This window comes from Miscanthus floridulus, chromosome 3 (genome assembly GCF_019320115.1).
Source record: "Miscanthus floridulus cultivar M001 chromosome 3, ASM1932011v1, whole genome shotgun sequence".
Classification (NCBI taxonomy): Eukaryota; Viridiplantae; Streptophyta; class Magnoliopsida; order Poales; family Poaceae; genus Miscanthus; species Miscanthus floridulus.
In genome coordinates, this window is record NC_089582.1 from 136,662,064 (window position 1) to 136,673,400 (window position 11,337).

Here is an 11,337-nt window from a genome sequence, read left to right on the forward strand (position 1 = left end):
GGGGCCGCGGCACGTGAGCGGCATCAAGATCTCCCACCCGGTGATCACGGGAACCCGTCGCTGTTTATTAATTGCGCTTGCTCATTAAACCGCAGGTTTACCACCGGGTCGCCGCGAGGACAGTGGCAGTGGAAGTTGGCGTCGCCGGTCGTGGCCTCGTTTGCTAGCGTTGTTGTGTTGCTCCAGTTGCAGTCAGCAGCAAGGAAAGGAAATGGGAGCAGCCGATCGCGATACAGCATCGTTTGTTTGTTTGTTTGTTTGTTTGTTCTTGTGTATTCCCTCATTGGCAAGTCTGAATCATCTCTGTCGCGTGTGACGCGTGCCATGTGTGCTCGTGAGCCGCGGAGGTGGGGGCCGGACGAGTTCTCCGCGCTTATGATTAGCTGGTTATAGACGATGGATTAAACTCGTTAAAATAGTACTGTACTGTACTTCGGCAATAAAAAAGAACAGTGTGAAGCGAAGGCCTCAAGAAGTACCAGCAAACGTGCAGGACTTTTCGTGATGATCCTTGTTCATAACTCGTAAACCGTGCAGAGATTTCTCAGAAAAATTAATCCAAAATATAAATAGAACAGAGTTTACTGGTTGCTAGTTGTAGATGGGCCTAAGCTTGAACATGTGGCTCACACACTTTACGAAAGGTGGTGTGTGTCAGGGTCGCGGCCGGCCCAGGATGACAGCCCTGATAGGCCCATTGTTTGTTTTTTGCAGCCTAAATGAGGGCCCGTGAGGTTGGACACCGTAGCCCAGATCGGCAGATCGCATCAACATGACTTGAAAACTCGTTGTGCGCCGGGCCAGATCTATAGATTGGGCCCAGGCGCCCTGCTGCGCTCCTATCCGTCAATTTCACAATTTCTGCTGGAGGCGCGGAGCAGTCGACGTTCGGGCAATGGCTTTCATTTTGTTTTTGAACTCGTAAGGGCAGTTGTTCGAATTCCAATTTCAAACCAAGCAGCGTATCGGGATCCACCTGCAAGGCTGCAAGGATAGGGCAGCTACTACCGTGTCATCTGGCAGCGGTACACTTTCTGTTTCACTTTTGCAGAGCTTCCTGCTCGCATCCAAAAAATCTGATCGCACCGGGACAAGGCAGCCCGACGACGCCGAGAAATCAGTGCTCTGCTCGTACGAGCTCATAACAGAAAAAACTCCATGTGCCATGTGTCTTCTCTCCGACGTAAAGAATGCATCGCCGCCACCCGCCAGACCATTGTGATGTTTCTTGTGTTTTGTTCACTTTTCTCAGATTTCTGATGCCTGAAATGTTCAGTTCAAGTCCAATCTCTTGTTTCTTGATCTTTTATTTTGGAACAAAGCTCTTACTGGTTTTTCTGCCATTTGTGCCTTGTTTCCCGCCTGGATATGCCATGGCCTAAACTAACGATCTTGTTTCTGAACTCTGAAGTGGAGGAGAAGCCTGTTACTGCTGCCGAGGCGGATGAAAGGAGAAGGGAGGAGGAAGTTGTCAGTTTTTCTACACTCACAATTCTCCGTTTACTCATGTTCTTGACAGGAGTAACTTATTGTTGTGTCTGAATGCTCATCGATTCCCTTGTTGGCCTCTTTTCCGATTGTTTCTCAGGAGAGGCTGCTCAAGAAGGTGCGGCGGTACTCGCTGTTCCTCTACGTCGGCAGCATGATCGTCGCGATCGCGCCGAGGCTCGCGCCGGCGTCCAGGCCCGCCGTCGTGCCGTCCCTCCCCGCCGGCTACGGCCTCCCCGTCACGTGCGCCTCGTTCACCGTGGCCACGCTGGTGGTGCAGGAGCTGCTGGCGCGCGTCCTGGAGAGGGGGCCCGCGCCGGCGCCGCGGCTGACCCCGGAGGCCGCGTGGCCGCTCGGCATCTCCACCTGGATGTTCGTCACCATGTTCTTCCATAGCTACCTCTGTTTCGGCGGCGATGGGTACTTCGTCCGGAGCTGCGACGAGTGGGCGGCGGCCTGCGTCGCGTCCTCGCTCAACCTTTTCATCGCCACACTCACCGTTTCGGTAAGCTTGCGTGCATTGCTTGCATGCCATGAGTTTTTCGATTCGTTCGTTTCTCTGGAACTTGGTCGGCTCAGATTTTGCGTGAGAGTTTTACATGCTGATCGACATGCTCGTCTCGCGTTCTTGGCAGGACTACTTGGCTTGAGGAGGACATTGCAGTTAGCTGAGACCTACAAGAGTTTGCAAAAATGAACGTATCATAGCTGTGGCTGGAGTATCCGTCTGTCGTTGCGTTTCTTCGTTAGTGTATTTGAGTTGGAAATTTAGTACTAGTAGTACGTAATTATTTGTGCTGGACAATCTTTTGCCTAGCGTTTGCAAAAGGTTGATGGAATCGTGGGCGTCCGTCTGGTCTTGCTATCTAGTAGTATTGTCAGAACTTGCAAAACAATGTATTTGGTTCGGATCAACATATCATGGCTGTGGCTGGAACCGTATTGGCATTGCCTCTTTTGACGCCCTCGCTTGCTGTGAATCTGTGATCATCTATTTTCCTTGCCGCAATTTCTGCTAGATTAGATTAGGCAGCCGAGACCCGAGAACGCCCGGCCGTGAGCGCGTACAGGCGAAGGCGTCCAGCCCGGTCGGTCGCTTGTGTGGGCAGTTGGAGCAATAGCACAGCTGCACAGCGGCATGGCTTTCGCGGACTCCGCGGTCCCCACAAAGGCTGGTGCGCGGTGCATGGCCACAATTGTGGTTCGAAGGGGAACCAGGGGTGCCGCCGGCCGATCAGCTCCTGCGACGCTAGAATCTGTTCGCCGCCGGCCATGAACAGCAAGCGGGCGCGGCGACCAAAGCAGTTCACGGCGAACACGAACGTGAAGGTGGATCCCACGTCCGCGACGCCTGTCAGTCACCACCGCCAACAACAGCGACGCACTCTCGCCCATTGCTGATGGTGCGCAGCAGCACTGGCGTGTTAGAACGCGATCACGTTGATAGGTAGTGTTTGGTTAGGACATTTGTAACGCAAATGGATAACACCATCAACCGATCGCTGTTGAGTTTTGCTCGTCGCTAAAGCTTCCGCTCTGGCCACGCCGCCGTTCATTGCTGCTTTTCACTAGCTAGTGGCTGTCCTGACCGGCGGCATTGGTGCCCGTTTGGTGACCCGCCATGGCCTCGAGGCAGCTCTCCTCCCGAAGACCACGGTAGCGACGTCGTGCCACGCCCTTCATCCCTACTGCAGCTGTGTCGGAGCTCCTGTCGTTGTTCAGATCCTCGAGGCACAACTGCAGACGCCCTCTTTGCCGAGTGCAGGGGACACTCGGTAAAGCCAGCCAAGCACTTGGCAAAGGCTTTGTCGAGTGCCGCACTCGGCAAAGATTTTATCGGCAAAAATTTCTTTGCCGAGTGCTAAAAATCGACACTCGGCAAAGTCTTTGCCGAGTGCCAAGCCCGCACTCGGCAAAAAAATAACTGCCGTCAACATTTGACGCCGGCTTTGCCGAGTGCCTGGGGACTGGCACTCGGCAAAATTTGAATTTTTACCGAGAGCCAGGGCTCAGCACTCGGCAAAGAAACCATTTTTTTAAAAATCTTTTTAAAAATAGTCTTTGCCGAGTGGTACCATTTGGCACTCGGCAAAATTGACCTCTTTGCCGAGTGCCAGGCTGTGGCACTCGGCAAAACTGGGGAAGTGGTTGTTTTTGCAGCATTTTTTTTCCAGCTTTACCGAGTGCCACACCCCTGGCACTCGGCAAAGCTAGGAAATTTGCAATTTTTTTTGTTTGTTGCTTTCCTTCGAAAGCAAATACGCAAAACTCATATATAATACATGAGACAGCACACAAGCATTTAGCATCACACAAAACGCATACATAATCCATCACATACATCCATAATACATCACAAGCACATCCAACATCCATCACAAGCACATCCTCCTGCATAATCCATCACACGCATATCCAATGTGCAAATCCATGACAACATCTAAGAAGTCTTCATCCAACACAAGTCCTAGATCAAGAAAAGTCAATGAAACATGAAGGGGCACCACCTACTGCCACTGATCCCAATGGGAGCCTGAAAGGACACCTCCGTGCGGTGGTGGACCTGTCCAGCCGGGGTGTGTGTGCTGAGGCGAAGGAGTCGGGTTCGAACCCGACGACTGTTGCACAAAGGAGAATTGAATTCATTAGTATCTACACAAGCTAAAGGACTTGATCAACCATATATATACTCATCGGAGTGCCTAGAGCCAGAGGAGTAGGAGGCACAACTGGAGCGAGCAGCGACTGGGGCACCACCACACCCGGGAGAGTGGTGCCGAGGCTCGACATGAATGAGAACATGTCATGCATCCTCTGCGCCTCGGCCGCCCTCTGGGCCCTCAGGACCTCCCACTCGGCCCTCTCGACCTCCCTCTGGGCCCTCTCCCTCTCCCTCTCGACCCTCTCGGCCTCCATCCTCTCTACAGTGGCCTGCAATATTCAATCACCAACGTTTAAACAATGCAAATGCAAGGTACATGTGTAAAAGTAATGAACGGCGAATGAAATAGAACTAACCTGGAGTGCCGCCATCTGCTACAGTGTGCTCGCCTACCGAGGTCGAATGGGGATGGAGGAGCTCGTGCTCTGTGCTCGGATCTGGGCGAGGTTGGGCACAGAGGTCGAGTCGACCATGTTGGAGGCCATCCAGTACCGGCCGTGCTGCTTCCCTCCTCCGAGCCTCATCACGAGGTCGGTATCAAGGGGCTAGGTGGCGGGGTCGAAGTCCTCCCCATGGCGCTCGCGGGCCGACGAGGCGTAGTCGGTGAGCTTGCTGTGGACGCTCATGTTGCTGTACGCCTCGGGCCCGTCCTCTGGGTTGTAGACGGTGTCCGGGGCTGTCGCCTTGCCCTTGTGTGCCATGACGTACGCCATGAACTCGTTGCTTTCCTGGCCATCATGCGACTGGGACTGCGAGGAAAACACAAAGACGATTAGAAGTAATGAGAATTGAGTGTTACAACAAATAAATAAATAAGTGCGTAGCGTGTATCCAGGCCTGGGCTTACGAACTGAGGGGCCGGTTGCCTTGGAGGTGCGCCGGCCCACCCATCTGTAGGCGGCACTCCCAACGGAGGGCGTGCCTCTCCCTCCACTCAACGGAGACCCACTTGTCCACGATGGTCGCCCAACAGTCTCTGTGGGTGGCGCACCAAGAAGGACACATCTGCATGCCATCAAGTATTGTATTAGAAATGTTAGAATATAAAATGAAGGCTACCTATTCTTCATGGAATGAGTCAGTAACAATGTTTTATAACTTATTGCGAGGTACTGCTCCCTAGTGAGTGTCATGGTTCTGGCCTCGCTCTTCCCCGGATACCGACCAAGGACGTCGCATGAGTGGTTGATGTGGCACTGCAGCCTCGCCTCGTAGTACAGGTCCGTGACTCGGCCCCTACATGCCCTGTCCTGCACCTTTGTCACCTAGGCGGGGTCATGCCCCTCCTCCAACGTGAAGAAGTCCTGCATACAGACATCATGTGTCCTTTCATTATTTCAAGAACGTCTAATGATTTCATAGTATTGAGCAATGTAGTGTGATGTAGACTCACCCAGAATTCACGCCTGATCCGCTCCTGGTCATCCATTCTGGGGTCATACTTGCGTGGCCCGTGTACATCCACTCACGGTTATCCATCCTCTGGCACATGCATATGTAAGCGAGTAATAAAAATTGCAGGTAAATCCACAAGGCATTCCTACTATACATCTAATAGGTGAAGGATAGGTCCTAATCCCATCCGAGGATGCGTAGATGAGGTTGGCTTCCATGGTCCGCTCCTATCCAAGATAGAATTTCGGCAGTACTTCCCCGCTGTTCTCCCGATACACGTCCTGGCAGGGAGATTGTGTATTAGGAGAACAACGAGGAGGTGGTGCCGAAACTCTGTCTCGGACAGGAGCGGGCCACGGAAACCAACCCATCTACGCATCCACGGGCTATCCAAAAAACGTGGACAATCCAAAACAGGTACGAAATTTGGTATGCAAAGATCTGTATACCAACGACCGTATCTATTTTGGACGGGAGACGCCTAACTAGGGTTACACGAGATACAAGTATGGAAGATGGGTTATACCTAGGGTGTCGGTGAGGTCAGGCTAGTGGGGCGGTGGCGAGTCGCTGCGGTGGCGAGTCGCTGAAGTGGCGAGGCGACGCGGTGCAGGCAGAACCACAACGCCGATGAAGACGATCGGGGTCGCCGAGTGCCTCCCAACGGTCCTCGTCCTACAAAGAAAAGGCAAATGGTTAGACTCCATTGAAAATTTCGGCAACACCTCCCCTGCACGGAGAGATTCCCAAAACCTGCAGAAAACATTGGCACGAAGGCCAACAACCACATGTATACCAAACATAGGCACGAAGGCCATCAACCACATACATACAACAATAACTACTACTAACACTAAAACTATGAACAACAACTACAACTACTACTGTCACTACGACTTACTAACTAATACTAACACTACTAATTAACTACTACTACTAACACTACTACTTACTAACTAATACTAACATTAGGGCATACCTTGCCAGCGAGAATGCGAAGACCGAGGGCCGGCGACGACAACGGGGACGACCGCTACGGCGTGAGGGTCGACGAACCGAGGCGGCACCTTTCTTCTCCTCTTCTCCTCTTCTCCCCTTCTCCTTCTCTCCTCCCTTCTCTTTCTTCTTCTTCTTCCTCCCCTTCTTCTCCTTCCTCCTTTCCTTCCTCCTCTTCCTCCTACCTCCTCCTCCTTCCTACTGCGGCCGCGCGGGCGCGCGGGGAGCCGGCGGCTGCGGCGCGGCGGCTCCGGCGGCAGCGGAGCGGCGGCTACGGCGCGTGTGTGTGCGTGTGTGGTGTGTGCGTGTGTCCGGTTTTTTTATATTTCAAACCTCTTTGCCGAGTGCCAGATCCGGGGCACTCGGCAAAGAAAGTATTTTGCCGAGTACCCCCGATCTGGCACTCGACGAAATAAAAAATTAAAAAAAAATCCTGTCCTGGCTTTGCCGAGTGCCTAGGGCTAGCACTCGGCAAAATTTTCACTTTGCCGAGTGCCAAACCTTGGCACTCGACAAAATATTTTTTTTGTTTTTTGCCACCAACTTTTTTTCTTAGATTTGTATTTGTACCATGAACAACATGTTCAAATTTGGCATAATTTCATTGCTGTTTGCTATATTTCTTCACTTTATTTCGTTTTCTTGCAATTTTCCGGAAAATGTAGGTTTGAACTGCAGGTGCATCGAATAATAGTTTTGATCCATTCAAAAAATGGTATTCTTGTTTGTTAGTATCACTTTATGCTAAATCTAGGAACTGTCTCCAAATTTCGATCAACGTGCTCACGGGGCAACGTCGCGAACTTACGTGCGAGTGGTTATTTAATTCTATATAATTCAAACGAATCCCGAAAATCATGAAACTTGGCGAGATGTTGATATCACAAGCATATGCGGTGGTAAAATTTTGAAAACGTTTGGAGGACGTCATCACGTATGGTGTTCACAAACCAGGACATCATCACACGTGATGACGTCCTCCAAACGTTTTCAAATTTTTACCACCGCATATGCTTGTGATATCACGACATCTCGCCAAGTTTCATGATTTTCGGGATTCGTTTGAATTTTATAGAATTAAATAACCACTCGCACGCAAGTTTGCGACGTTGCCCCGTGAGCACGTTGATCGAAATTTGGAGACAGATCCTAGATTTAGCATAAAGTGACACTAACAAACAAGAATAACATTTTTGGAATGGATCAAAACTATTATTCGATGCACCTGCAGTTCAAACCTACATTTTCCGGAAAATTGCAAGAAAATGAAATAAAGTGAAGAAATATAGCAAACAGCAATGAAATTGTGCCAAATTTGAACATGTTGTTCATGGTACAAATACAAATCTAAAAAAAAAGTTAGTGGCAAAAAATAAAAAAAATTATTTTGCCGAGTGCCAAGGTTTGGCACTCGGCAAAGTGAATATTTTGCCGAGTGCTAGCCCTAGGCACTCGGCAAAGCCAATATTTTGCCGAGTGCCAAACAGAAGGCACTCGGCAAAGAGGACGGCGTTGGGTACCGTTATCCCCGGGCGCCTCTTTGTTGAGTGCCTAACTTTGCCGAGTGTCTAGCACTGGGCAAAGTTTGGCTTTGCCGAGTGCCTTATTTTGCCGAGTGCCAGACACTCGGCAAAGCCCTATTTGCCGAGTGTCAAGTTTCGCCGAGTGCGGCACTCGGTAAAGGTGGCCTTTGCCGAGTGCCCGATATTTGACACTCGGCAAAGATTTGAGCACTGGGCAAAATTCCGGTTTCCTGTAGTGAGGCCTATGCATCATCTTGTTAGCATCTGATGATCTTGGCAACGATGGACTACTGGTAACCGACAACGTTGCATGCTAAAACCAAACAAATCCCGTGTTTTGAGTCATTCTCTTCCCATCTGTCTCCTGCTAAAGCTTCTACATCGGCTGCACACTCTGTGGAGACCTCGGCCTGGGCGCATGCCTTGCAACGCTGAAGGGTGATCTGCATGGCACGAACTGGGAGGTGCTGCGCTCGCTGCTGTTGCTATACGAAGCGATCACATCGGTCCGGGTTGAAGATGCATGGGGAGAGTACCTCCTTTTGGTTCGACGTCTGGTTCGGTGAGGCCGCCCTCGCCGACCGGCTCCCAGTCCTCTTCAGTCACTGCAAGGACCGTGATCCTACGGTTAAACACGCGGTGGCAACAATGCTCGTGGTCGTGGGGAGCCTTCGTGCCATGTCTGTCTCCTCAGGCAGATTAGGAACTAGCAATCGTGTGCGGCATCGCCGAGGTCGTAGTCACAGTTCTAGCCGCTGGCTACGGCTGTTGGTTGACTTCTCTCGGCGCTCGATAGAGACGTGTTTTCTGTATGTTTAAACTCTTCTTCTTAATATAATGATACGTAAATCTTTGCGTATTCGAGAAAAAACAGTTCCAGCTGCTGGGACAGATAAGAGGTTTTCACCCTTTTTTTTTTTTTTTTTTGCCTTGGCACTGGGAAGCTAGATACATCCGGGGTGTACAAACTGCTCAAATCACAGGGCTGTGTGAGGGACGAAGATTCAGATATGATATGGAACCAAACGTTAGCGTGCCACACATCAACCATAGCCGTTGTAGAGGATGCACGCAACCTAGGAAACAAAGAAAAGGTGCAGGGGCACATGAGGTAGGCCCCCCGGGGCTGGCCCGGCTGCACATGCCGACAGAGACAGCTCACAGCCGTGACCTGTTCTTTCACTGCTGGAGTCACGGACGCAGCGCAAGCGGTTTTGGCGTTCATGGGACGTCCAGTCCCTGCAGATTCCTGCGGCACTTAACGTGGCTCACACCAGAAAGGCCCTGGACGCAGGTGGTCCACAGCCCGGCTATATATCGCACCCTGACGCACGCAGCCACCTCGCCACTTCATTCACGAGTGTACCAGGCAGTGTTGCAGTTTCACCTCGGTAGCCAGTGGTTTCCTCAGAGGAAGAGGAACTTCCTCTGCGTCTTTGAGCTGTGCTGAAGATCACGAACAAGAGGTTGAAGATGAAGGCAATCCCTGTGGCTCTCCGGCTCCTCGTCCTGGTTGCCGCTGCCTCGTTCCTGGATCTAACCGTGGCTGCAGGTAAGATTATTGCAAATCTTGTAGCGGGCAAAGATTGTTGCGGGGCGAGATCCAGATCATGTGTGCTTTTCGTTTCTTCTGTGAAAACTACTACATGTCAACATCCTGTATGCTTCCCCTAGGCCGCGTGTGTGTGACTGTGTGCGCGCTGCAGACAACGGCGGCGGCGCGGTCCCGGACGGCGTGTGCGACGGCAAGTGCCGGAGCCGGTGCTCGCTGAAGAAGGCCGGGCGGTGCATGGACCTGTGCATGATGTGCTGCGGCAAGTGCCAGGGCTGCGTGCCGTCGGGCCCGTACGCCAGCAAGGACGAGTGCCCGTGCTACAGGGACATGAAGTCCCCCAAGACCCAGCGCCCCAAGTGCCCCTAGGATAGATGATCCATCGAGTTCGCAGGATTTCGCTCGCGATCCTGCACAGGTTGTAGTAGCTTGTTGGTGTCGTCGTGCGCGCCGTGCGTCGGAATCTCGCAGTTCTTCCGCGTGTGCTGTGTTTGTATGACTGTTTCCTCGGACGTGCGTGCTAGAATAATAAACAATGCTACTAGATCTGCGTGTCCTTTGAGATGTTGGAACCAAACAACTTCCAAGCGGATTCTACTGCGTACTGTCATATGGATGATGGTGAACAATGTTTAAAGTGCGGCTCTCTCGTAGATGTTGGGGAAATTATATATCAGTGTAGCGGGCGCTTGCCGCAGGAACGCAGCCGTCCTGAATCCCTGCTGCCCGCTGGGGGTCAATCGCCAGCTGACGCAAACGGCACCGGCGTAACTGCGGTGAGCCCTAAATAACTGTCGTCGTGCGTGTTGCAAGTTTAAGTTTGATTCGATTGGTAGAAAATACGTAATAAATTTATTTAAAAAACTAGATTTAAAGATATTTTTAATAATACTAATTATGTACAATAAATATTAATACTTTTTAATATATATTTAGTCAAAGTTGTTTCTCAACGAAAACCGACAGATAGAGTACGAAGAAAGCGGCGCGGATGGCACTGTCGGACGTGTTTGTTTGAGCGGCACTCCCGAAATATTGCCGCTGCCCTGCGGGTCCGCGGGACCATGTCAATCATAGGGTAGAATTTTCACAAAGTTTAGGGCCGGTTTGGAGGGCTCTACCTCTACACACTACTCCTACACTACAGCAGTAGTGTTGTAGAGCCGTCGGAGTTTTGCCTCCTTCGTCTTCTTCGTTTCCTAGGTTTATTATGGTTGGAGCCGGAGTTATTTTATCCTGTGCTACGGCAGTACGTACAAAACAGTACGCCAACTACAACGACGGGGCAGGACGCAGGAGTGAGAAAACCCCAAGAGCTGCGCCCGTGTGCCCATCAAATTACCGCTGCCACCAGAAGATTTGTTTACCGCGCCGCCCTTGCTTCCCGATATGTGCACCGACTTGGACGCGCTGACCGCCGCCGGTGAGCACATCCATTCTCCCTTCTCGCCTGTGTCTGCCTGTGCCCCCGTCCAGCGATCCGGAGCCCGGCCTCTGCACGCCGCCTTCGTAGCACCGCAAGCAGCACGAAAGAATACGCGTGCACGAGAATCTTATTTACAACTATAAGCAGCTGCAATCACACTGTAGATAGGCTTAAGTGCAATGTTTGTTCGCAAAGAACTCAGGTTCAGAAAGGAAACGAAAGCAAACTGCTATTCAAATTTCAGAATTTTCGCAGTACCGTTTCCTTCTGCAATATTTCATTTCGTTTAATGATT

The 11,337-nt window shown here is 51.3% G+C and overlaps 2 protein-coding genes across 2 annotated transcripts; both read left to right on the plus strand.

Annotated features, from left to right (window-relative positions):
- Positions 1-1,030: 1,030 nt before the first annotated feature.
- LOC136547104 (uncharacterized) lies at positions 1,031-2,425 on the plus strand. Its single transcript, XM_066539074.1, has 3 exons — positions 1,031-1,470; positions 1,589-1,993; positions 2,124-2,425. Exons 1-3 carry the CDS (start codon positions 1,369-1,371, stop codon positions 2,136-2,138), a joined length of 522 nt encoding a protein of 173 aa, XP_066395171.1. The 5' UTR covers positions 1,031-1,368; the 3' UTR covers positions 2,139-2,425.
- A 6,973-nt stretch (positions 2,426-9,398) lies between these two features.
- LOC136547105 (peamaclein-like) lies at positions 9,399-10,160 on the plus strand. The gene is made up of 2 exons (XM_066539075.1): positions 9,399-9,616; positions 9,771-10,160. Exons 1-2 carry the CDS (start codon positions 9,538-9,540, stop codon positions 9,983-9,985), a joined length of 294 nt encoding a protein of 97 aa, XP_066395172.1. The 5' UTR covers positions 9,399-9,537; the 3' UTR covers positions 9,986-10,160.
- The last annotated feature ends 1,177 nt before the right edge of the window (positions 10,161-11,337 follow it).